Here is a 23715-nt window from a genome sequence, read left to right as displayed (position 1 = left end):
TAAATTATTGCACAACAGGTCAATAAGGGGAGCTCAAGGTTGGGGAAGGACGTGCACTCTAACATCTACCAAGAGCAAGAGGATCTACTACCAAGAGTAACCAGGCTCATGACTCTCCCTAACTAGCATCTTATGTTCCTATAGCTCCTTGCAGCTGATTTCCCCTTGTGTTGTTCGCCCCTTGCCAAAATCTGCCAGTTAAAAAGCCCTGGTTGCTGCTGAGGGTCAGTCCAGGGCTGGTAAGGAACTTAAAGTTGGGCCCCAGATGAGGAACTGAGCTTGAAAGAAGAGAAAAGCTTCTGGTGCTCGACTAGGGTGGGGAAGGGCTCTCAGGCTGCGGTGCCTGAGCCCCTGCGCCACATCCCCAGGGTGGCAGAGGTGGCCGGGAGCGGCTGCTTGTGGTGTCGGCAGAGTCGGTCAACTTTGGTAATCCGGGAGAGGGGACAGGGGTGTGACAAGCCCCGTGTTCCTCCCCGATCCTCTGCTCCTAGGCTTGTGTCTCGCCAAAGGAACAAGGAGCCAAAACCAAGCTTGCCCTGAAACTCCGCAGCCATGCCTAAAACTGGAGACTCAGAGCAGCCGAGAGAAGGTGGAGCGGAGACACGGCTCTTCCCCCGCGCTGGCTCTCAGTGCGCGGCTGCAGGCAGCACAGGCCCAGGAGAGCATGGCTGAAGACACGCAGCAGCCCAATGGAAGAGTCAAGGTGGTTAAAGAGACCTGGGGAAGGGTGAGAACGGAGCAGCAGGTTTTGGCAGGAGGGAGGTCAAACCTCAGTGCCAGCCAGGAGTGCAGATCTGGGCCTGGGGAGCAGGCAGGGACAGTCTCTAGAACTGCCGAGCTCCTCTTCTCCACCTCTACCTGGGGCAAGCTGGTCCTTCGTACCACCATCCAGCAGGCTGGACAGCCCACGGAAAGACACGACACTGGAGGGACTCAGAAGCCATCTCAGAAATCCTTGTAGAGAAAAGCAGCCCAGCAGCCAGCCCACCTGCAGACTCTAATCCCACCGCAACTGGGACATCTCCTCTGCTGTTCCTTGCCACCATGCGTTAGGTGCCTTCTCCTGGGACCAGAAGACCAGAGCTCTCAGAGGCTGCTCTTGCCGCAGCCATGAATGCACCAAGGAACCATCAGCTGCGGGTAGGATGAAAACGGGAACCTGCGTCCCAAAGTCAGCAGGAGACCGGCCAGAGGCTGGAAAATCTGCTGGATGAAGAAAGACTAAGAGAGCTGGGGCTGTCCGGCCCAAGGAAGAGGAGGCTGGGGGGGAGACCTGAGGTCTCCTAGGGATGAGGAGAGCCAAGCAGTGCTGTCACCGGCCAAGCTTTGTAAGCTGCCTGTGCCTTGGGACAGGGTCACCTTGCAAACTTTCTTCCAGACTGATTTCCAAGCCTACAGCTGAACTTCGTTCAGGTGCTGAAGAAACGGAGAAGTTAAACCAGGCCCCCTGCAGTGATGGTCCTGGGAGGCACTGGCTAAGACATGACAAGGCAAGAGATACTCCTAGGGCTGCTGTGAAACAGCCCAACACCAGTGGAGGAGAGGACACAGTTCAAGGTAAGGACCATTGCCCTCAGCCCTTGCTGCCATTTGCTGTACTGATGATGAGGATCTTCATCCCTGGGAAGCCCTGGAGGGCCCAGCACGTGGGAAGGGCTCTGGGGCACAGACCTTCTCCCAGCCAGGAGCCACCTTGTCCTGCCGGTGGCACCAAGCACCAGCTTTGGAGAGCAAACTGCAGTTTCCTCAGCTGGAAAACGTAGTTCCTTTGGGATGAGGAGAAGACGTGCCAAGCTGCAGGCTGGGAAGGTGCTCCGCAGCTTGCTGTAGGCTTGTGCATGTGCTGACGTCCCGTGGGACGTTCCCAGCGGTGCTGGCTGCCTCACCGTGGCTCTTGGGCTGGACAGGACCACAGCGGCATGCCCGCAGAGGCCCAGACACAAATTTACCCTCTTCTCATCCTTGCTCTCTGAGACCCTGCGAGACATTTCACTCCCCGCTAGCCTCTACAGCCCGTTTCGCTGCTCGTCGAAGGCAGAAGAGACTCCAGTTAACTTCCGCAGGCTGCGGATAAGGATGTTGTGCGCTAGGACTAGAAGCCAGCTTTTAAATAACACCCTTTAAGCAGAATTTCTCATAACCACTTACAGCAGGACAGCCACGTTCAGAGAGATGTTCTCTTCACATCGAGCCCGTCTCTTCTTTTGTCTCCCCTTCCTGCACGAACGCTTTGCAGCAAGCTGCAGAGCACAGCTGAAGGGGAAAGCTAAGCCTACTTCAGACAAAATAGCACTTAAAGGCCTGATGCTGCTGTAAAGGCCAGAAATAAAAGCCTAACCAAGAGCTCTGACGTGCGAGGCGGCTCTATTCAACAAGTCACTCGGGTATCTGGAAGCTGCACAGAGATGTAATTTATTTCACTTTGAGTCCAAAAAGCTCAGACGGCCTCTAAGAGCAGAAAATGCTCCGGGCCCATTTGACTTTTTCTCCCTCTTTCTTTTATGCTGGAATAACAAACGCAAAAGCCCATTCAGTGAAAAGGGTGAATGCGGCAAACTTTCATCCGATGCTCAGAAGAGCGAAACGGCTGTTTGCTGGCACAGACCAAGGCGCCAGCCCCAAGCACAGCCGGGCCCACAAACAGCTATTTTCTCCCAGGTTCCTTCATATTTTGGAGCTTGGCTCGGCAGGGAAAACCCCGATGAAAGGAAAGCAGAGCTGGAAAGATCGTAGCGGGGACCCTGCGAACTCCTGGCTGGGAGGACTTAAAGCCCAACTGGTTTTGGTTAGGAAACTGTGTCTCAAATGGGTCTTATGAGACACAAAAGTGATGAGAAGCCAAAGCTCTGCTGTCTCCTGCAAAGGCTGCTGAAGTCAGGTAGAGAAGTGGGTGAGAACCGTTGACCGTCAGGCCCTGGGAGCAGTCCTGGCCACCCTGGCATGGGGCTGCATCAGGGTTGTCCCGTCCCTGGATCTCCAGAGGAAGCTGCAGCTTCCTCGACGCTGGTGCCCAGCTATGCAAACACGCGCAGAGCTCTCAGACGGACGTGCCAGGGCCTCTGTGGTTTGAGCGTTCTGCCTCTCGTAGAGAGGTTCTGCCTCTTTGTCACCGGTTTGCTCTCTGCCGCATGTGAGTCCCATTCCTCACCGACTTGTGCTGCCCACGCATTCAAACCTGGCACGAGCTCCTTCTGAGCCGGAACCGTTATCTCCTGCAGATGAGCGCAGGCAAGCGAAAACGCTCTGCGTAGCCTTGCTCCGCTTCTATCTGTAAATCAGTTTTCAGCAGAAAACCCTTTTTTCTCCCTGCTCAAAGCCACCAGAGGTGCTCTGTGGCAAGAAGGATCTCACCGTCCTTCTGCCCCAGCGGCAGCCCCCTGAGCGGTGTGCTCCCTTCTGACCCCCGACCGCATCTGCCGGGGCCTCGAGAGCCAGCTGCCAGCCAGGTCTGGCAGTGCTGCTGCGAAACAAACCTTCGCATGGCTTGGAAAAAAGAGAGATTTTTAGTCTGGGAGTAAGGAAAAGGGATTCCACCGAGCGTGGAAAACTCCCGAGGAGGGGTTTCTTGCCTGGCGGCAGACGTGGCGGTGGGGGCCGATTCCTTCCTTCACAGCCGCATCGCCTGCTGCTTCTGACTCCCACCTCATTTCTCGGAGCTAGCCTTACGACTCTCCACCTGCACGTCAGAAGCAAGCCAATTTTCCGCGACAGATTAAGTGCCTGGTGTGACAAATGTACTTAAAAGTCAGGCGGGGAGACTCCTCCGCAACCTGCAAGAGGGTGTTTAATATTCTAACCGAGCGCCTGCCGGCGCGGGGGTGATGCGGACGATGGCGGCGTGGCTAGCTGTACGCCCCGTGGGTCTGCAAGGACACCCATGCGGCTCCACGGTCCCTCCATTCTCTGTCGTGCGCTGCCAGGGTTGCGGTTACAGCGTTGTGCAGCCACGTGCAGCCCTGAGTGTCTCAGGAGCAATGCTGACAGTGTTTTGTTTTAGATTAAATTAATGAAAACATCTGAGCTTCCTTTCGTGTAATACAAACCCTGCTGCAATCAAATTTTAAATACCCCTCTGCGGGATGCCTCTCACTGTACCTCCCCAAAGAACATCTTCTGCAAAGGAAAGGGGTGAGAGACAAATTTTGGCACCGTTCGAGGCTCCTGACAGAACCTTTCCCCTCCCGTCAGCGCTGGCTTTCCTGCAGCGATTGCTGAGGTACTGGAGGACCAGCGGAGCGGTTCCCCGTATTGCAATGCTAAGCTCGGGCGTGCTGGACGGGCCCCACGCGTGCGTGTGAGCAGTGTCCGAGCGCGTCGGGCTGGAGCTGTTGCAATGCCTTACCCTCGGATGTCTGGAGGACCAGGGTCTTGCTGTAGGGGCTGACTCCTGTTTTGTTGAAGGCTTTGACGCGTGCGCTGTACGTGCTGTTGAAGTGAAGCCCGTCCACCGTGCACATGGTCTCCTTGCCCACGTACACCTCCTGCAAAGCAAGCACAGTTAGAGCCCAGACCACCGAGTCCCAGGGACGGGAGAACAGCTCCCAGCTGTCGTGACGCTCGGGGTTCTGCCATGCCTTGCTACCGTGAGCACTGGATATGGCTGAAGCAGAGCAACACCACACTACGATTTGTTCCTTGACAATACTTTGGGCTGCATCTCCAGCAGCGTGACCAGCAGGTCGAGGGAGGGGATTCTGCCCCTCTGCTCTGCTCTGGTGTGACACCCCTGCAGCACTGCGTCCAGCTCGGGGGTCCCCAGGACAAGAAGGACATGGAGCTGTTGGAGAGAGTCCAGAGGAGGCCACGGAGATGATCCAAGGGCTGGAGCACCTCTGCTATGGAGACAGGCTGAGAGAGTTGGGGTGGTTCAGCCTGGAGAAGAGAAGGCTCCGGGGAGACCTGACTGCGGCCTTTCAAGACTTAAAGGGGGTTTATAAGAAAGATGGGGACAGAGCTTTTAGCAGGGCCTGTAGTGGCAGGACAAGGGGGAATGTTTTTTTTTATGCTGAGGGTGGTGAAACACTGGAGCAGGTTGCCCAGAGAGGTGGTGGATGCCCCATCCCTGGAAACATTCAAGGCCAGGCTGGATGGGGCTTTGGGCAACCTGATCTAGTTGAAGATGTCCCTGCTCACTGCAGGGGTTGGACTAGATGGGCCTTGAAAGGTCCCTTCAACCCACACCCTTCTGGGACTCTATGACTCTACAAATACTGTGCCATAAATCCAGTTTCTGTAGGGGAAGATGCTATTCATATTGGACCAAGTCATAGGACATCAATCCCAGCCAAACTCCCACTGAATCCCGGAAGAGCTCTGCCAGAGAATGTGTACTGACTGAGCTCAGGGCACAGAAACACCCTTGCAGAAAACAATTTTGCATGCTCCGGGGTGGCAGAATCAAAGCGTTCTTTGAAAGAAAACAAGGTGATCACACCAAACAGGCGCTGACTCACCAGTGTCACGCTTCTGCTGCCGTAGCTCCGCTCAGAGGAACAGAGTTGTGTGAGCAGGGACAGCGGTGAAGAGGCCCACGGGCCACCGAAACGCACGGCTCAGAAAACATGGATTTGTGTGTAGCAGATCCCAAGACAAAGCCCTGTTTGCCGCCCTTCATGGCGCAGATGGATGCTCTGTGCGGGCAGCTTGCCTGCATGGGAAAGCTTCGCCGTCCTGCTCCCACTCCAGAGCCCGCCGCGCTTTGCTGCCCGAGCTGCCGGCACTCCCAGCTCGCTGGGCAAATCGCTGCCTGACGTGGTCAGCTTTTGGAAAGGAGAACGGCTCAATGATTTGGGAAGCCAGAGATGTTCCCCTTCGCGTCGCACGGGCTGGAGCAGCCCCGTAGGACCGCAGCGGCAGGAATACCACGTACATCCAAGCCCCTTCCCACTGCTGGCAGAAGGCTGGCACGCTGAGGAATCGCCCTCGCCTTGCCGGGGTGGCTGTGCCTCCCCACACCCAGACTCCCGCTCCCTTCTGTCTCCAGATCCCACCCGTGTCACCTTTCTTCTGCCTCGACCCTGCTCTGGCTCCTGCCTGCCTGAGTTTCTTGTGGATGAATTCAGAAAATGCGATGGGCTGGTCCCTGCGCCTGCTCTAGGTGGATGTGAACACGCCAGGATAATTATCAGCGTGTCGGATCAGAGAAAAATCATATTCTAATTGTGTAATTACAGCAATTTAAAAGCCCTCAGGCCTTAAACACCTCGGCTTGCTGGCAGCTGGCAACCCATGAGTTTTTCATGGCAATTAGCACCCCTTGCGTGACATGTTTAGCAACCTAAAAAAGACGGAGCTTCAAATGCGTTCTTTGCGTTTGCAAGTCAGCGGTCACTGGAAAGGTTATTTCCACCCCCTCAAATAACCCTGCCCCCCAATAAAGCCCGTAGCTTGTCTGCACTGTCAGCTTCCCCGGGCACCCCAGCAGCGAGCCTCATGTTTCCAGGGAAGGAGGAGACTTGCGAAAGGCTGGGAAACTCTTTGGTCCCTTCATGGCACGGAAATACTGACGCCAGGAGCAACACCTCGGTGCCGGGACTGGCTTCGTGCTCCGAGCACCTACCCTGAACTGGCCGCCGTTGCCGTCATCGAGCTCCAGGATGTAACCTTCCACCTGCACCGTTGACAAGGGGGGCTGCTTCCAGGACAAGGTGGCACTGTTGTTGTGGGTGCAACACTCCTCTAGCTGCAGGATCGGGGGGGCCGGCACTGGGGAGGAAACTAAACACAAATTAGTGTGACCCTGGCTGCTGGCACCACAGAGGAGCAGCGGGGGATAGCTGCGGCATGCACCTTTCAGCTGGAGCGCGGAGGATGCGTTTAAGCCTTGGTGCGAAGCCAGCATGGCACGAGGGATGTAACTGTGATCTCGTGGGTGTGAGGTGGGGAGGAAGCAGAACGGACTGTTCTCCAGACAAGCTCCACCAAATTCCTCCACCCCGCAGCATGCTGAAGCTGAGATTTCCCCAGAGCTTTTCTGCTTTCTTCCCGTTTTCTAGTGCATTTTGGTGAAATAGGACAGCGCAACAATATACCTGGTGTAGAACTGCCCGGACTCTTTACAGCAGCTGGTCCCAAACCCGGGACACTCTCCCACACGCTCCGCAGAGCTGGCTGCAGCCGTGGGCCTGGCCTTATCTACAAGCATCGCTCTGCTTTTCCATCAACCAAATTCACTGCAATAAAACAAGCGATGCCGGAGCAGTAGAGACGAGCCTCGGGTCCTGCAGAACCGGGGAGCGCCTGATTTTTTTGCCGTGGTAGAGTTTGACCTAAAAGAGGAGGCAACCGCACGAACCCAGAGACTCGGTGAAGAGATGAGGGTGTCTCTCCACGATGCTGCTTTAGTGCCAGTGACTGACAGCCCTCGACCTGCCACAGAAGGCTCAGGGTCCTCCCACGCTGTCCCAAGCACAGCACCCACTCCCGGGGGTTCCTGTGGGGTCCCCAGGGCTGTCCCCTCCGCCAGCCCTCGCTGCCGAACACCTCCCGGGGAGGGACAAGAGGCACAAGCACATTTCAGAGAGGTCTCCAAACAGGCCCTATGGCCTCCCGCCACCTACACAGGGGACATAAGGGACTGCCAGGGCTGCTTCTGCTCAGACTGCTGTAGGTGGGCATCTCCACGCCTGTAACGCAGCCCGCTCCTGCTCTGGAAAGCACGGAGGGGTGACAGCACGACAGGGAAAGGGGATGTCCACCGACACATCCCATCCCTGCTCAGGGAGAGCCCTCAATAGAGCTGCTCGTCCTCCATCCTCATGCTCACTGCCCGAAGTCTGACAAGGGCCAGCGGAAAAAAAGACATGGAGAATCCAGACAAGAAGTGGAGGAGCCACGGATACGTGGGAGAGAAAAGACGGACTCGCTGGCAAAGGTTCACCATCCACCACCTCCCTCTGCGACTCCTCCACCCCCTGGGTCGGATCGTCAGCAGGAACCACCAGGCTGAGAGCGTGGAGAAACGGAGTGGAGAAAGGCCTCGCGTTACAGCTCATACAGAGAAGGGAGCGCTGCTCGTGCCCAGCACGTGCTGGCAATGGACGCGGGATGCCCTGCACCCACTGCTCACCTCTGCTCTTTATCGAGACCTCTGGTGTTGCCCTGCCTCCTCCCCCCCCCCGGTGCTGCGACACGCGTTTGGGATCCCAACCTTCTGCAAAGTCTACAAAACGCAACAACTTATTTCCGCAGCGAGGGTGAGATGGGAGGGCAGCCCGTCAGCTCCTCCGCAGAGGAGGGCAGGCGGCTCAACTAGCAGCAGATTTGCTCTTATTAATTAAAAATAACCCTCTGGGCTAAATTGAAAGAAGGGAGGGCAGGAACACGCTAACGTCTCCACGGCTGATGTGTAAGCTAAACAGGAATCCAGCCCTCCCTGGGTTTGGCTCTCCTCGCTATCAAAAAATGTTACTGACACTTCAAATTAGCAGCCTGGCTAACGATGAGCAACGCCGAGCGCTCCCAGCAGCCATGCCCAACACACCCTTCTCCCTGCAGCAAATACCAGCGGGGCCGTAATTTGAAGATGCTCGTTATCGTTACGGAGGAAGCGCGTGGCCGACAGCCTTCCTGTGTCTGACCACTGAGAAACGCTGGTGTGTGCAAATGGCTCCCGGGCCAGGAAACCCAGCCGTGACGGCACCCGAGGGCCATGCCAGACCCGCGGCTGGTGGCCTTTCCTCCAGGCAGCTCATTTGCACCAGCTGAAGGTACGGGCCTACGTTCCACGTCCTCCTGAGCTTCCCTGCGGCACAGCCCATTTGCATCTTCTGTCAGCTTCCCAGGGTTTGCCAAGACGCAAATTGCTCGCAGGTTGCAGCGGCTCTCTGCTTCCTGCAAAGTGATGCAAATGCAGCGGCTCTCTGTGCTCGCTCTCTCATAGCGAGACTGTGGAGGAAATTGAAACTGAAATAAAAATCTCAAACGACAGGGAGGAGAGGGGAGGGAGGGAAGACCCTGAGCTAAGCTGCGTGGCTGTGCCTTGTGCGTGGAGGGACGCCGCGGCTGCCCGCAGCAGGCAGCTCACCAGCTGGCCCGTGCCAGACGCTGCTCAGCACTGAGCGTGTGTGTGAGCACAGGTTTGGGAAGTGCCCTGGGTTGCTCCCAAGATCCTGGTCCCAACCTCCACCAGCTGAGCAGGGACCAGCCTGGCTCTCCCGGCGCTGCAGAGCACTTTCTAAAGCGCTGCCGGGCAAAACCGAGCTCCTGGCACCTTGGTCTGGCACACAGCCGCTCAGGGATCAGAGACAGAGAGGCACATGGCTGGCCCAAGGGTGCAAAATACCCAGGAACAGGCGTAACTCTGGGTCTGGGGCGCTCAGTTTCGCTGGGAGAAGATGAAAAGCTCTCCTCTGCTGCCCCTTCCCGGTGATGAGTTGGATGGAAGCACTCAGCAGGAGCGGAGCTGGGCTTTTGAAAGGCACTGGAAATGTTCTTACCTTTCATCTGCACAAAGTCGAGCTGATGGATGGACTGTAGCAGAGGGGCGTTATCAAGGTTCAGGTCGAAGTCTGTGGTCATCCGGGGTGTGAGCGTCCCCTTTCCCCACTGGTCCTCGGTTAAGTGCACTCTCCTGATGAGAGCGTCGGAGATCTGGTGGCAAGGAGCAGCCTCAGCTACCGAGGGCCACCGGGGCCGCGTGTGCCTCGTCCCTGCCCTGCTCTCCTCCTTCCCTGTGCCTCCCAGGCTGCCACTTCTGTCCCTGACTGCCAAGGGCCGGGACATCACGCGTGGTTTCTAGCATCACCCTTTGCTGCTGGCTCAGATCGGCAGAGGAGCTTTGGGGACTGTTTTAAAGGCAGGGTCTAGTATCAAAGGGACCGGCCCAGGAACGAACGGTGGGGTGCAGTTCTCAAGTGCTGTACGTTTGTCTCTCGCTGGAGAACCACAAGACAGCACGTTATGATCACTGCTCCAGAGATACACCACTGTGTGCTGCAGCCCTCTGGTCAGAGTAAGCGATGACCCTGGCCGGGTTCTGCTGCTGTCCTGCTGTCCACCTGGAGGTGATGAGAGGTTGGCCCTTGATTTTATGGCTGGAAAAGCTGCTACACCATCCTTGGTGTAACTCCCCCAACTCTGCCACGTTACCCCTGGGCCCTCGGCTGTGCGATGCCTTTCCCGCTCCCCTCGCAGCTCCACACCAACCTGCAGGAAGCCGCTGGGGTCATTCTCCTTGATGACCTCCAGGCAGTACTCCATCAGACCCGTGGTCTGGCGCAGCTTGACTGTGCAGTGAGAAATCTGGTCTCGCACCACCTGCAATGGGACAAGGAGAGCAGCGTTGCTCGGCTGCGGGGTTTGGGGACACGGGGAGCAAACGGGCTTCGGTGCTGCGTGGGCACAGGGACAGGGTCAGGGCAACGCAAAGGGAGACAGGGAAGACAAGGAAGACTCCAGGGAAGAGAAAAGAGCAGAACTGGCCAAGACTCGTACACCGAACTCCAGATCCTTGAAAACCTGGTGAACAACAACAAGCCTTGTATAGCTCAAAATTATTAACCCACGGAATTAATTAAAGCAGTAGGGCAGTTCCATGCTCTGTCTTTAATTCAGACAGCTTCCAAATGACAGCTTACGAACTCCATGCAAAGCAAAAGCCTACCTCCATGGATACACAGCCGCTGCTGCAGCCTCCGTGGCGCTGCCCGCCCTACCCATCCCCGGCGCGGAGCAGGGCTGCGAGGTTGGCTCTGGGGCAGCTGCACCCAACCGCCCCGGGTGAGGAGTGAGCCCGGTATTTTGGTATTTCCAAGAGGAATGAACACACCACCACCCCCAAGTTCAGCTCTGACTATTGATCTGTTTGAGATGCTCGTCTGCCCAGCAGCTGAGATGGACCATGCTGCAGAATTGCCTCATTTTCTCCACCGACTGCAGCGGGAATCTGGGGATGAGCTCAGAGGGAGAGGTGTGCCGGTGAGAGGAGATAAATCCTGCAGGTCTTGTGGCGAGGGTCCCTCCAGCATGGCGAGCTCTGCCTGTGGCTGCTCAGCCTGCACGTCGAAGCTCGTCTGCTTGCACCCATGGACGGTTCCCCCGGGGGAATGGGTTTCAGCATCCCAGCAGCTGAGTACCAGCAAACGTGTGGCTTGGCTGGCTGAAACACAGCGGAGAGGATGGGGTTCAGGCTCCAATACCGCGAGGGTGTTTGAAGGGTGGCCGGTCCCTCAGAGCAACTGCAAGTGCTCCCTCCTGGAGGCAGTGCAGGTCTGCACCCGGTGCCAGCAGGATTTCTGTCAGACAGACCCGGCACTGGGTGGGAGATCGGCAGAGTGGCTCAGGAAGAGAGATTTTCTGCTTTAGAGGAACGTGCCCATTGCAGATAAATTTTCTTTTTTTTTCTGGAGGAGCTTTAAAGCTGTGTAAAGTTCTCCACTAGGACCGAACAAAGCTACGCAGCTCTAGAGACCACAGCTATTCAGGATGTTACAGACACTAAAGATGAACTCTGCATCAGCATCTGCAGCTGCAGCGTGATGGAAAAGACTGCAATAAGCAGCGATTAACATTTCTGAACGCAGAGTTGTATCCTCAGCACCGCAGTCAGCGAATCCCAGCGCCTGTGTGCCCACCGCTCCACAGGCACAGCAGCGCATGGGCTGAGGAGCATCTCCCCCGTGAGCATCCCTACCGGTCTGGGGGACGGGGAGGTGAAACGAAGCACGTCAGCCTCCTGCGGTGAATGAACCGGGGCTTCAAGGGAGGCGATGACTCCTGCAGGGCAATCAATCCCACCATGTGTTGTTTAATCATAATTTAATCACCTCTACTTAATCACCCAACAGGAAGAAAAGACTCATGAACTTGGGACAACGTATCTGCTTCTGTGAAATGCTATGAAACACTCTCCCACCTGGCTTCTGATTTTTAGGGAGCAGCCGGTCCTTGCTGCTTTTAGCAATCCCAGCGCGATGTTTCCAGCAAGCTGGGAGCCGGGGAGGGGGCTGCACCAGCGCACCCCCTGTGCAGGGCAGACAGGGCAGCAGGGGGAGCTCCCATATTGCTCCTCTGGACCAAGACGTGTGTACGGAGGCTTGCAGAGATGCTGGATGGCTCTGAGACAGGGCTAGCGAGCAGCATGATCAGCACACAGCGGTTTTGGCCTGAAACGCTGTCATTAGAGGGAAGAGTTCGTTCAATGCCAGTTGAGTGCACTGGAATGGCTCTGCTGGGATGGAGCGGAGGTAACGGCTTGTCTTGGAGATCTGGACTCCTACGCTGACCTCTGCCAGAAGCGTGGGCAAGCCCCTGGCCTTCCTTTCTCCATGGGGATGGTCAGTCCTTTGGGGTGGGATCCAGAAGTGCAGCAGGGGTGCAAAGCCTTGCAGGAACCCGCAGCCCCTGTCGTGCGACACAGAGCAGCCCCTTGCGTTAATTTGATCTCTTCTGCCCAGAGAGACGGTGCTGGGGGGTTGTTCTGCTCTCGCAACGCGTGTTGGCCGTGTGGATGTTGGGTCTCAGCTGCAGACGGTGGTGTTACCACCGCGTGTGAGATGAACGTCGCCTGTGGGCTCCAACCTTGCTGTTAGCGCATATCCTGACTGCACCTACCGAGCCAGAGCAAGGTTTTGCATTCCCTGCCTGCCGGGCTGCAGGGGAGCAAGGGGGGATCCCACCCTGAACGCCCAGAAAAGCAGCCTCCTTCTGTCATTGAGACCCCTCTCCGGGGAAATGCACATGCCACCAGGAAGACAGCAAAGATGGGATTGGTAAAACAATCTTCTTATCTTCTTTGCAGCTTAAATCCCTGTCTGGTTTGCCCAGGATAATGAATTTGTGAGCCTCTCCCTGCCCAAATAGATGCTTTCCAAGTATTACCAGAATTGCCATCTGCTACCACCAGCCAGACATGAGACCCCAAGAAACAGCATTTGCTCGGTGAAGCCAGGCACGGTGTCCCAGCACAGCCCCGGACACACGGCTGGCTCCCCCGGCACCCGCTTGGCCAAGAGACTGGGTTACCGGCGAGGCAAGGGGACCTGCCACCACTGCTGCGGCATCGGCGTGAGACCTGCGGGCATTCCTGGCGCTGTCTGGAGGGGGGAGCTCGACATGGAGATGCCAGCCCTGGCTTTGCCCCTCCGTCCTGCCCTCTCCCCGGCAGCAGGGTGAGGTGAGGCCAGCGCCAGGCAGCTCCAGGCTGATTAATTACCGAGCTTCCTGGCAGATTATCCCTGCTAATAAAGGTCTGGTCTGGAGTGGAAGCGCTTGCTGCAGGCTGTCACTGAGGCTACGTAAATCTTTACACATGTGGGTGCAAACCGAGCTACAAGAAATTCCATTTAAACATAAGTAAAAGCTTTTTTTTCCCCATAAAGGTGGTCAAACATCAGAACAGAGAGGCTGTGGAGTCTCCAGTCTTGGAGACATCCAAACCCCAACCGGAGGCAGCTTGCTCTAGGTGCTCCGAAACTGCACCCAACGCAGCGATCCTGCCCTTCTGTAACTCTGCGATCCCCTTTGGGGACCGAGCACCTATTCACCTGGAGAACTAGAGCATGAAACAGCAGTTTAATTGCAGCATCTACCCAGCAGGCAAGCCGAGAGCAGAAAGCCATGGTTCCCTTCACCACCAAACTGTTTCCAAGGCAAGAGGAGGGATCTTTGGTTGGGACCTAGCGGGGCTTCGGGGCTTTACAGCTTCCACACAAGAGAAGAAGGATGCAGACAGGAACAGGGAGACTCCGTGAATTGCTTCGATTAGGGAAATGACAGGTTTTAAAAACAAGACGTAAGCATCCCCCACACCTCTGAAGGCATGGTCTAAAACCAGCGGGGCCAGTGAAGCCCACGAGTTTTCCATATGGCCTGAAGCATCCTGTGGTTCTCCTCATGCATCAGGGACTTCCACTCCCTGGGGTACCTCAGCTCCCTGTTACCCCAGTGATGAAGAGTATTTTGATGAAGACAGTTGAAAGCAAAATTTGGAAGGTCCTCAAGCCTTTGACTCGTGCAAGCAACCGAGCCTGGGCTGGGCTGAGGGGCAGCCTCAGGAGGTCTTGAAAAGCTTGCAGGATCCACCCGATCACCGGGAAAACCAGGCTGCCATGAATTCTGCGTGGAGGTAGACGGTTTACAAACCCCTCCTGAAACTATGCGGGTAACGCACCTCGCTGAACGGTGGCATCTTCTGGGAAAGGGCTAATGGCTCAGCTGGCGAGGGGATTTGGGCAGCTCCATACATTTTGTTTGCGATCGTTTTTATCAAACGCCTTTTCTTTCCCTTTAGGTGCCAAAGGAGGCAACAGCCAGAACCTGGCTGCTAATTACAGCCTATAAAAAGGACTTTTGCTGTGCACTCGCAGCAGCTCACTACTACCTTAAAATAGGAAATTTATTTCAAGAGCTTTTCTTCCCTGGAAGATGACATTAACTATAATTTACATTTTAATACAGCTCCTAGAAGGCAGTAACATCTGCACTCATCTCTACTTAAATGTCTTCCTCACCTTCCTCCTCTTTTTAGTACTTGGGTAGATTACTGGTTTCCAAGGCACTCAACCTCACTTGAACCTCGGCTCCTCAGCGCCCAGGACGAATCCTGCCGGGGATGGAGCCTCCGCACCCCAGGCACACCGTGGTCGGGGTACGGTCACCTGCACGGCTGTGAGGAAGGAGGACGGTGTTTTGGGGAGCAGTGCTCCTGTGCTTCGCCGCAGCGCTGCAAACCCAGATGGAAAAATCCCTGGGACAGATCCCGGCGGTTTGATTGCGCTGAATCCCCCAACCACGCATCCTCTGAGCAGAGCATTTCCAGGTGAATGTTTCCATGGTGACTTGCCTCTTGCTATTGGGAGAGGAGGCTCAGGCTGGAGCCGGGAAAAGCGGAGTTGCTGTGTTAAGAACCCCGTGCGATGCTGGCAGCGACACGTCCTGGGGACTGGCACAAGCCCGTTTTCATCAAAGGCACCAGCAAGTGCGGGAAGGTGCAACACAGAGACCTGGTCTTCAGTGCAGAGAGCCGCTGGAGAACATCGCACCTGGGCAGATGCTGCGGAGGACAGACTTGATCCAGCTCTTCAACAAAACAAGTGGAAAGCTTGAGGGACATCAGAAAACCAGAGGCATCCCTGCGGCTCGATCACAGCTCTGCAGAGCTGCTCGTCCATCAGCCGATGCCCTTCCCGAGGTGCTCAGACACCGCGGCAAGGGGAAATAGTGCAGGGTGTGGAGGGATTAGTACGAGGAAGCAGCGGTCTGGTATCTGCATCTTGGGGAAATAACGCACCTCGTGATGAGCTTATCTGACCTGTGTGTCCTGTCTGGTGTTTCCAACAGAAATGGTACGGCACAGGAAACCAAACCTGTGCTTCTGTCCTGTCTCTCCTCCTTTCACACCAGTCCTGACACCAGTGACCTAATCCAACGGGGGACACCAACTTCTCTTGGGCTTCCTGGAAAATCCTGACTGTATCCTGACCCCTAAAGAAGGGTCATGGACCAGCATTTCATCTCTGGAGATCCAGCGCTATGGACAGGAGACCCTGGTGAGCGTTTTGTGTATCATTAGCTCCCCTGGGAACCGTGGCAACCGCCGTTTGCCTGCAAGGGCTCTGCAGCCAAAGCGCCGTGGTGAAATCACAGAGCAAAGACATCCTATGACCTGAAGGCCAGAAGGAGGTCAGAATAGTCCACCACGCTGCCGAGGGCTTAAAGGAGGTGCACACAGAGCTCAGTCCACGTGTGCTGTGGACTGAGGAGAGATTTCTTCCTGGGACAACACTGCAGGGAAGCCTCTGTGTGCCCTGCTCAAACTGGCCCATGTCATAGGGCATCTTCCCTCGGGTCCTTTGAAAACCAAGGCCAACAACGAGGAGCAGGACAGACAAGGAGGTCTGTCCTGGAGCTCAAGCAGGCACCTGGCCCCACTGCTCCTCTGGATGTTATTTTTTAAAGCCTGGGTTCTTACTCTGAATCCAAGTGTAGGGGGAGCTTGGGGAAAGGTGGGGAGCATCCCCCCTAAGTTCATTTCCTCCCAATCCTCTCCCTCTCCGGAGCAATTAGTGTTGGCCCACAGGCAAGCCTGGATTTGTGCCTGCATCTGTGAAATATGTGTCAAGCCAAAGTAGGTCAGTCCTGAAGCCAAGCCGAGCCAAACTCTGGGCACCGCACGTGAACGAACGGGAACTTGGGCTCCCCGGTGAAAGGCGCCTGTGGCAGCGCGCCAGCCGGCAGGCTCTGTCCCTCCGTGCTTCTCGTCCTCGCTCACACGGTGCCGTACCGTGCCGTGCCGGCCAATGTCCCCGCAGGCAGGAGGGGCACCCGTGGAGCCATTGGCTGCAGTCAGGGCACTGCGGCTCCATGCCAGCTGCTGGAGCACCTAGTTTGGATCTGAAAGGGCTCCTGGGTGGCACAGCTAAATCCCACTGGTCAATCTATCTGCTCATCTCCTCCTCAGCTGAGATGCTCTGGGGACGTAGCAGTGGCAGGCCGGGTAGGATGCTCTGGACTGGTCTCCTCTGGGAAGGGGTGAAGCTATCACCGCAAGTCAGCAGCCAACACTGTCCTGTCCTAATGTGACCATCAACCAGGACGAACCCCACGGCCCTGCAGCAGGTCCCCCCTGGGTCCAAAATCAGCACACCGTGTGTACCAGGGCACGCGCAGGAAGAGACAGCGCGCAGCACGCTGCCGAGGACGGGGGCAGGCGGAGGTGGGGTCCCGCAGCCAGCCCACCGTCCTTCCCGACACCCTGGAAGGATTCCTGCTCCGTCTGCAACCCTTCCGGCACTCCAGAGCCTCGGAGCAAGAGCTGGGGGCTTTGTCACCCCCCCCCCAGCCAGCCCCAGCCTTGGGCAGCGGGGGGGACGTCCCTTTGGGAGGCAGCTGCTCCAGGCACAATGCTGCTTTCATGTGTCCTCGCGTTCCCCCGACCTTTTACGCGAGGCGGCCAGCCCAGCCCGCGCCCAGCTGGAGCTGCAGGTGCTGCCTTTGTCCGGGGGGGTTCCTTGGAAGGGGCAAAGGGGAAACTGCCCCACGGGGTGATGACCCGGGCAGCCCCTTCCCCTGGGTTACAGAGCACGGTGGGGATGGTGGCAGTGCTGGGGAAGGGGGTGCGGGGAACAGGCTGCAGGGTTGGTGGCAAACGCTCGCCTCGGTGGCCTGGTGTGGCCGGGGGACCCTGTGTGTGCACGAGGAGGACAGCAGGGAGGTGCCCAACAGGGCTGAGACTCTCCTGCACCCCCTGTCCCGTCTGCAGGCTGTGAAAGCAGGCAAGACCCTCTCTGTCCCTGTCCCCAAGCCAGAGGGGAAGGATGTGTGCTCACCTGGGCTGCGTGCCGAGGCTGTGCATCCCAGCCTGACGATGCTGAAGCCCTGGAAGGCAAATCTCGGTGTGCCAGACCCTAGCTGGCCCTCGGGTGGGTCAGCACTGCACGACTCTCCCCATACAAGCCTAAGACCAAGGCAGCATCCCTGCATTTATTATTTACCCCCTCCACCCCCTGCAAGAATTAAAAGAGAAATAATTTCAGGCTAAAAATGTGACCAAGGCTGCCCAGGCTGCAGAGCAGAGGGGAGCAGCTTCTGGATTTGAAACACCAGCTGCCGCGATGCTCCTGGTAACCGGACGCAGGCTCGTGTGCCACATCTGCTGGAGCACGCAGCGCCACGGAGCCCCTCCTGCCCGTGCAGCTCCCTTCCCATGGCGTGTGGGGGGCTGCAAGAGCTCGGTCCTTCAGGGATGGATGTTCAAGGGCTGAGCTTAACAGAGTCCAGTCTGAAACCCAGGGGCTGTTTCTTCTTTTAAGGGCCAGGCCTAATGACAAAGCCGGGGTGGATGGGGGTGGGATACACGTGTGTGCATGTTGGGGGGACAGGCGATACGGTAAGAGCAAGCAGTGGGATGTAGATTCCTTCCTCCAGCCAAAAAGTGAAAGGCCTCCTGGGGTTGTGCTGAGCAGGGCAATTGCTTTGTGATGCTGGGCTTTGTGAGAGTTTAATTAACCATGGCCTGAAGGGGAAGAGGGCAAGAGAGCCCACCAGGCAGTGGGGGTCCTCTCTGCACCTAGAAGACAGGCCGGCGGTGTGGCATGCCTTCTCTGGCTGCTATTGTCCATCTTCTGATGGAATCACTCGCGGGCCCTCGTGCTGCGGTGCCCATCATCTGCAGGCAGACTGGAGACCGGTGGCCTCCTCCCTCATTTTAGGCAGGTCCAGGAATCCCTCCAGGAACCTCTTGGATGGCCCAAAGCAAGGCTGGGAGGGGGCTGCAAGTGGAGCCAGAGAAAAGATACAGATGCTTCTAGCCCAAACGCTGAAACGCCCTTGGAAGAGGGACCCTGGAAGCACGGAGCGATGCCGGTTTGAAATGCCCCAGCTGGCCCGTATCAGTGATGGCCATGGTGCAGCTACCTCGTCCAACAGATACTGGGCACTGCTACACCCGCTCCACCGCTCCCAGGTGAGATCTGGCCCTTCACCTCCCCTCTCAGCCCCAAACCAGCTGAAAAGACGCAGTGACTGCAGGAATGACACAAGCCAGGAGCCCGTTTTCACAGCTGACCTCAACGCTCATGTCTAGAGCCGCATCTCCGCTCCCCCAGTGCCACCAATTCACCTCTCAGCACAACCACCACCCTGAGGCCACGAGGTGCTCACCAAGCACAGAAAATAGAGCAATTCCCGCTCTTGCCTGATGACAAAAGCGGTGTGTCATGACACCGAGTGCTCCAGGACTTCAGCTGAAGCCAGCAGAAGTTACAGGCACTCAGCATCCTGCAGGATTGTGCTAGTAGCTCGAAAGCAACATGGGACATGAACAAGGTCATCTTCCAGCCTGTGGACGCTGGACGCGTGGCTCTGCTGAGCTGGTAACCAGTAACTGGCCCAATAACGGAGTCATTCAGTGGGAACCACCACCTGGAAGAAGCAGCACTTTGCTCAGGGCCCGTCATGCTCCGAGCGGGCTGGGCGTCTGCAGCAAAACAGACTTCAGCTAACGTGACAAGCAAGCAGAGTGGCTTTCCCGTGACCTCCCTGCTCCTCCCGCGGCGCTTCACCCCAACAAACAGCATCACGGTCCTCGTCCCCGTCCGGTGCCAACCCTGCAGACGGCTCTCTGAGCACCCCGGCCAGTGCGTAGGGACTCACCTTTAGCTTGTGCTCGTGCTCCTTGTTGACGCGGGACAGCAGCTGGGCTTTCCTGCGGTTGAGGGCGTCGATGAGGGCGTCACACTGGGCCACCAGGCAGGCCTCGAACTCCACGCTGTTCTCCTGCGGGTCAGAGCAGAGCATCACAGCCCGGAGCACGTCTCTGTTTCAGTTGGGAAACCTGATTTTTTTATACTACATGGGCCATTTTTATACGTGCAACACACAAATCTATACCACTTGCACATGGGGTGCTTATGCCCTTGGCTCGTGGCAAAAGTGGTGGCGGCAGGTGAGGAACAGGTTTGGTCCGTCCTACCACATCCTTGGATGTGCCTGTGGCAGAGACAGGAAGGGTCTCTGCTGCTCGCTCCATGACACAGGCAGCTTTGGGAGGAGCAGTTTTTGGGAGGGCTGTAGGGGGGGTAATATGAAAAGTCAGATCTCCCTTTGGGAGAGCACCCACCAAACCAAGCTGGGAAGATGGGACAGAGGATCACAGAGAGCAGCTCATCCTGGTGGGAAGTGGCTGCTGCTCAGCCAGCAGACACAGTACCTGGATTTGCTGCACCATGTTGCGGAGCTGGACCAGGAACTCTTTTGCTTCCTTGGCTCTGTCTGACAACCCGTTCAGGGCCTGGGAAAGCTGGCTCTGCAGAGGAAGAAAGAGCGGGGTCATTTCCATGTCCTGGACTCATCCTTGTGCTGGAGGAGCTGATGAGTATGCGATGTGGGCTGGGGATGGACTGCAGCCCAGCACGGCCCTCCCGGGATGTGCAACCTTCAACAACCCACCGAGGTGTCCTGCCCCTGCTGCCCTGAGCGTAAGGAGAGGAAAAGGAGGGTTAGCCATCATCATGGATACCCGGGGTTTGGGAAGCAGGTATTGGGTGTCCACCTCCTCCACCGGCTGCCCTGGGTGATGACAGACAAGCCACATCCATCCTGGGTCTCAAAGCGAGCCAGTCACTACCTCCCCTGGATCTGCGCTCTCCGGGGAGCAAGACACCAAAAATCCTGTAGGGTCTGGCCCTTGTCGGCTGAGGGTGATCAGCAAAATGGCACAGGTCAGGCCACCTGAATCAGACTGAAAATCTCCCAATCCCTCCTGAAAGCTAAGGTGAAGCAGGGTCCTCCACCACCACGCACAACACGGACTGCCCCTTCCTCCTCCAGTGCTAGGGCTGGGAGCTCCGGCCCGTGCTGAGCTGAGCGGCGTAACAAGGCAACAATAATGATAATGTCTGGTGCTTTTTCATTTCCATGGCGCTTCACAAACATTAATTCCGGAATCTTCCACTTTTGCCACGATTTCAGTAAGAGTTATTATCTCAAGAGCTGGGCACATCACTCGTGACAATTTACTTCTGGGAGAGATTTTGCCTCTTTCGTGGGCTGCAAAACGCCTGCAAACACCCACGCGGGTTTTGAGCTGTGATCTCTCTTTGTGGGAGACACAGAAGGTGGCCCAGAAGACTGCCGATGTCCCCATATCTCCAAAAACCTAACGTGACCTGTGGTCGGGACGTCGGCACCGGGCTGGCACCCGCCCGGTTGTGCCGTGCTCCCCCGGATGCCGGCGCGGGGAGAGGGAGGAGGTGAGACGAGAGCGGGGGGAGCGACGGTGCAGAAGGGATGCGAGGTCACCGGAGCGCAGCGCCTGCTGAGATGGGGCTGGGCTGAAATCGAGAAAAAAAGAATTGCTATCGAAGAGACGGGGTGACAAACGAATGGCAACCATTTAATGGCTCAGAAAATGACCTTACCGCTGCTTCCCCGGGAGATGTTAATACAACCCTAGCGATTTCTGCATTTCCTTTGTAATTTATCGTGCCCGAGTCATTAGGATGTGGAGCTAATCAGCGAATGCATCTCTAATAAAACCGGGATTGCTAAGTCAGCTCAGCAGGGCCTCCCCATCCCTCCTCCCTCCCCTCCCTGAGCAAAGGCTGGAGGAGAGCAGAGGTCGGAGCCCGAGCTGCTCCCCGTGGCCCTGGCAGCCCCACGCATCGCAGGGACAGCCCAGCCCTGCCTCGTCCTCCCCGCTGCGCCGCGGCAAAACTCTCCATCGCCCTCCACAGCCCGTGCACGGCTCCAGCCCTCCCAGATTTAGGAAGATGTCTTAAGCCCGGCAAGGTGGTTTGCTGAGAACCGAGCGCTGCAGGGCTCTGGTCTGTGATAATGCAGGCAATTAATAAAGAAAATCAGCAGGAGTTTGTTATGTTTACAAGCTCCTCATTAAAATTGCAGCATAGTGGGGTTTTTTTCCTTTAATACAGTCTTTGGAAGGCTTTTTTTTCTATCAACATACATTTCAGAAAGGGGACCTTTATACCAACATAACTCTTTGAGGATTTCCTAATGGGAAAGCATTTTAAATGTGCTCTTAAAATTTAATGAGAGCTCTGCAACGCCAGTGCGCGCTGTCCACGTGCAGCTCCTTCACCCTGGACACCCCCAGCCTCACAGCGCAACGGCTTCCACGGCGCAGCAAGCTTTGAGCCTGTCCACAAAAAGAAAAAGATGGTCCATCGCCTTCAGAGCATCCCTCCCCGCGGCCTTACACCGCACCCCCCTCCTCGGCTCAACCCTTCCCTCAAGTTCCTACGTGTGGGTGGCCACGGGCTCCTCACTGGAAAGGCGAGCTCTAAGGTTCGTTTTTTTTATCGGCATGAGCTTCACGGAAGGGTCCCCATGACGCCGAGGCTCTCCCGGAACGGAGACGTGTTCCTCGCCGCGTCCCCTTTGAAACAAACATCTGCCCAGCTCTCCCGCTGCATCCCTGCTGCTTACGGCAAGAGTCACCCCGCTGGGGACTCATCGCGGTTAGCCCATTAAACAAGGTTAATTAACGCTATACGACAACGGAGCGCGTACGGGAATGTGCGCAGGGACTCGCGGGCATGCCTGAATGTATTCATTAAGGGCAGCGCTGCAGGCGCAGTGACGACGTGATTCATAACCGTACGCCGCAGAAAAACAAAGTCCTTCTGGTTTCTGTTACGATGTTAATAAGTCAGAGGCTGCGGAGAGAAATGAAATGACTGATCGGGTCCGTAAATTCTACAGGTACCTTCCATGACCCTTGGAGCAAACCCAAGCTTTAATGCAGTCTGTCGCTTCGGAGAAGGATTTCATCACCGGACACGGAAGGCAGAGTCACAGGTTTCCCACAAGCGTGTGATCTACACGGAGAGAGCAGGAGATGGAGATTCAGGAGGGGTCCTCCACACGGGAGCAGGGGGTCGGAAGGACCTCAAGCCTTGTCTGCTGCGGGTGTTGTACCGAATCGCACGAAACGAGATGCTGTTAATATTTTTGAGGCACACTCGAGGGATTTCCCCTCCCTGCAAAGAGCTGGAACCTTGCACTTGGCATCTCTGTGTGGAAACAAAATCTTTGGGGCTTCTCGGGGCCAGGAACCCCACTCTGGGGACCACTGTTCCCCCCTCAGAGCAGGGCACGGTGGACGGAAACCCAGTGTCCTCCAGCGTGCCGTGGGCCAGCCAGCTCGCATGCGCTGGGCTGGAGCGAAGTCCCACCCCGAGCTAGCACAGGCAGGGGAATTAATGAGTGTGAAACGAAGAAAAATCCCATTTACAGCCGTCTTAAAATCAAGTGAATTTGTTCTTTGCTGAAAGCTGGCCTCTTTTTCAATGCTCTTGTTTCAAGACACTAAGAGGAGACCTCTGTAATTCACATCAGCATTAATGGGAGCTAAGCATTTAAATCTCTGTCCCTGGAGCACTTAGGAGAGGATCTGTCCCCTCTTTGTGCTCACTAATAGCTCTGTACCCCTCCTTCCCAGGCACGGCTGACAAAGGGATTTCTGTCGCTCTTTGATTCTCCCTTGTCCCAGATCACGGGGGAGCGCAGTCGGTGCAGAAGGCTGGTGGCTCAGTAGGGCTGAACAAGCTCCAAGAAACGGAGAAAAGCACCATTTTAAACTCTGCATCATCTCTCAGATGGAGCTGGTCTGGTTCTCCTCCCGTATAACCCAGCTGCCAGCGATGGAGCTCCTCCAGGTTTACCTTGAGGCGAGGAGGGAGCTGAGCTTGTTATTTTAGGAGCTGCTGAGCACCGCTCGGCATTGGATGCTGGATTCGCGGAGCTGGCTCTGTGTGTCAGCTCCATCTGGCATACTGGGAAAAATCTGAAGTTGGCTAGCGTTGGCCACCAACAAGAGCGAGGAACAGTTGCTCTTGTTTCAAACCCCAACTCACTTGCAGGCTCTGGCACTAGAGAAAGTCCCTGGAGTACTCGGGAGAGATGCCAGTCTCTGCTCAGTGGAGAGGAGGGCTCCTCTGCAAGCCAAAGCCCAGTTGCCAGCCCGAGTCCCCTGGCCACCCAGGAGCTGCGATGCTCTGCCCTGCCTGTCCCCCACCCGTGCGGGCTGTGACCACATGCAGGAAAGCTCGTTTGTGTGTGACGGCGAAAGGGCACGAATTCAGATGAGATCAGGAAAGGACATTTCTGTTCAAGGTCAGGCCAAACGTACGCCCCAGTGCAGCATCTTCTGCACAAGAGTGCTCTTCCAGTCTCCAACAGTTCGCAGCTCAGGAACCTCATGAGGTTGGCGTGGCTTTCACGTAGCCTGTGTAACCCCCTAGGATTTCTCCTCTA

General features: G+C 56.5%; 1 protein-coding gene across 5 annotated transcripts in view; it reads right to left on the bottom strand.

Annotated features, from left to right (window-relative positions):
- The window catches only part of TRIM9 (tripartite motif containing 9), a 68524-nt gene that overhangs the window by 10716 nt on the left and 34093 nt on the right, over positions 1–23715 (bottom strand). For 3 of the 5 annotated variants that reach the window (XM_054828035.1, XM_054828037.1, XM_054828039.1), the window contains exons 2-7: positions 19649–19744; positions 19093–19215; positions 10147–10257; positions 9438–9591; positions 6560–6717; positions 4343–4481 (exon numbers count right to left, since the gene is read on the bottom strand). In XM_054828035.1, the coding sequence (XP_054684010.1) occupies positions 4343–4481; positions 6560–6717; positions 9438–9591; positions 10147–10257; positions 19093–19215; positions 19649–19744 (781 nt within the window). The remainder of the gene's footprint in view (positions 1–4342; positions 4482–6559; positions 6718–9437; positions 9592–10146; positions 10258–19092; positions 19216–19648; positions 19745–23715) is intronic. The other 2 variants (XM_054828036.1, XM_054828038.1) reach the window with 1 other exon arrangement.

Source organism: Grus americana, chromosome 5 (genome assembly GCF_028858705.1).
Source record: "Grus americana isolate bGruAme1 chromosome 5, bGruAme1.mat, whole genome shotgun sequence".
Lineage (NCBI taxonomy): Eukaryota > Metazoa > Chordata > Aves > Gruiformes > Gruidae > Grus > Grus americana.
Note: the sequence above shows the minus strand (reverse complement) of the source record. Positions and strands in the feature narration are given on the sequence as shown.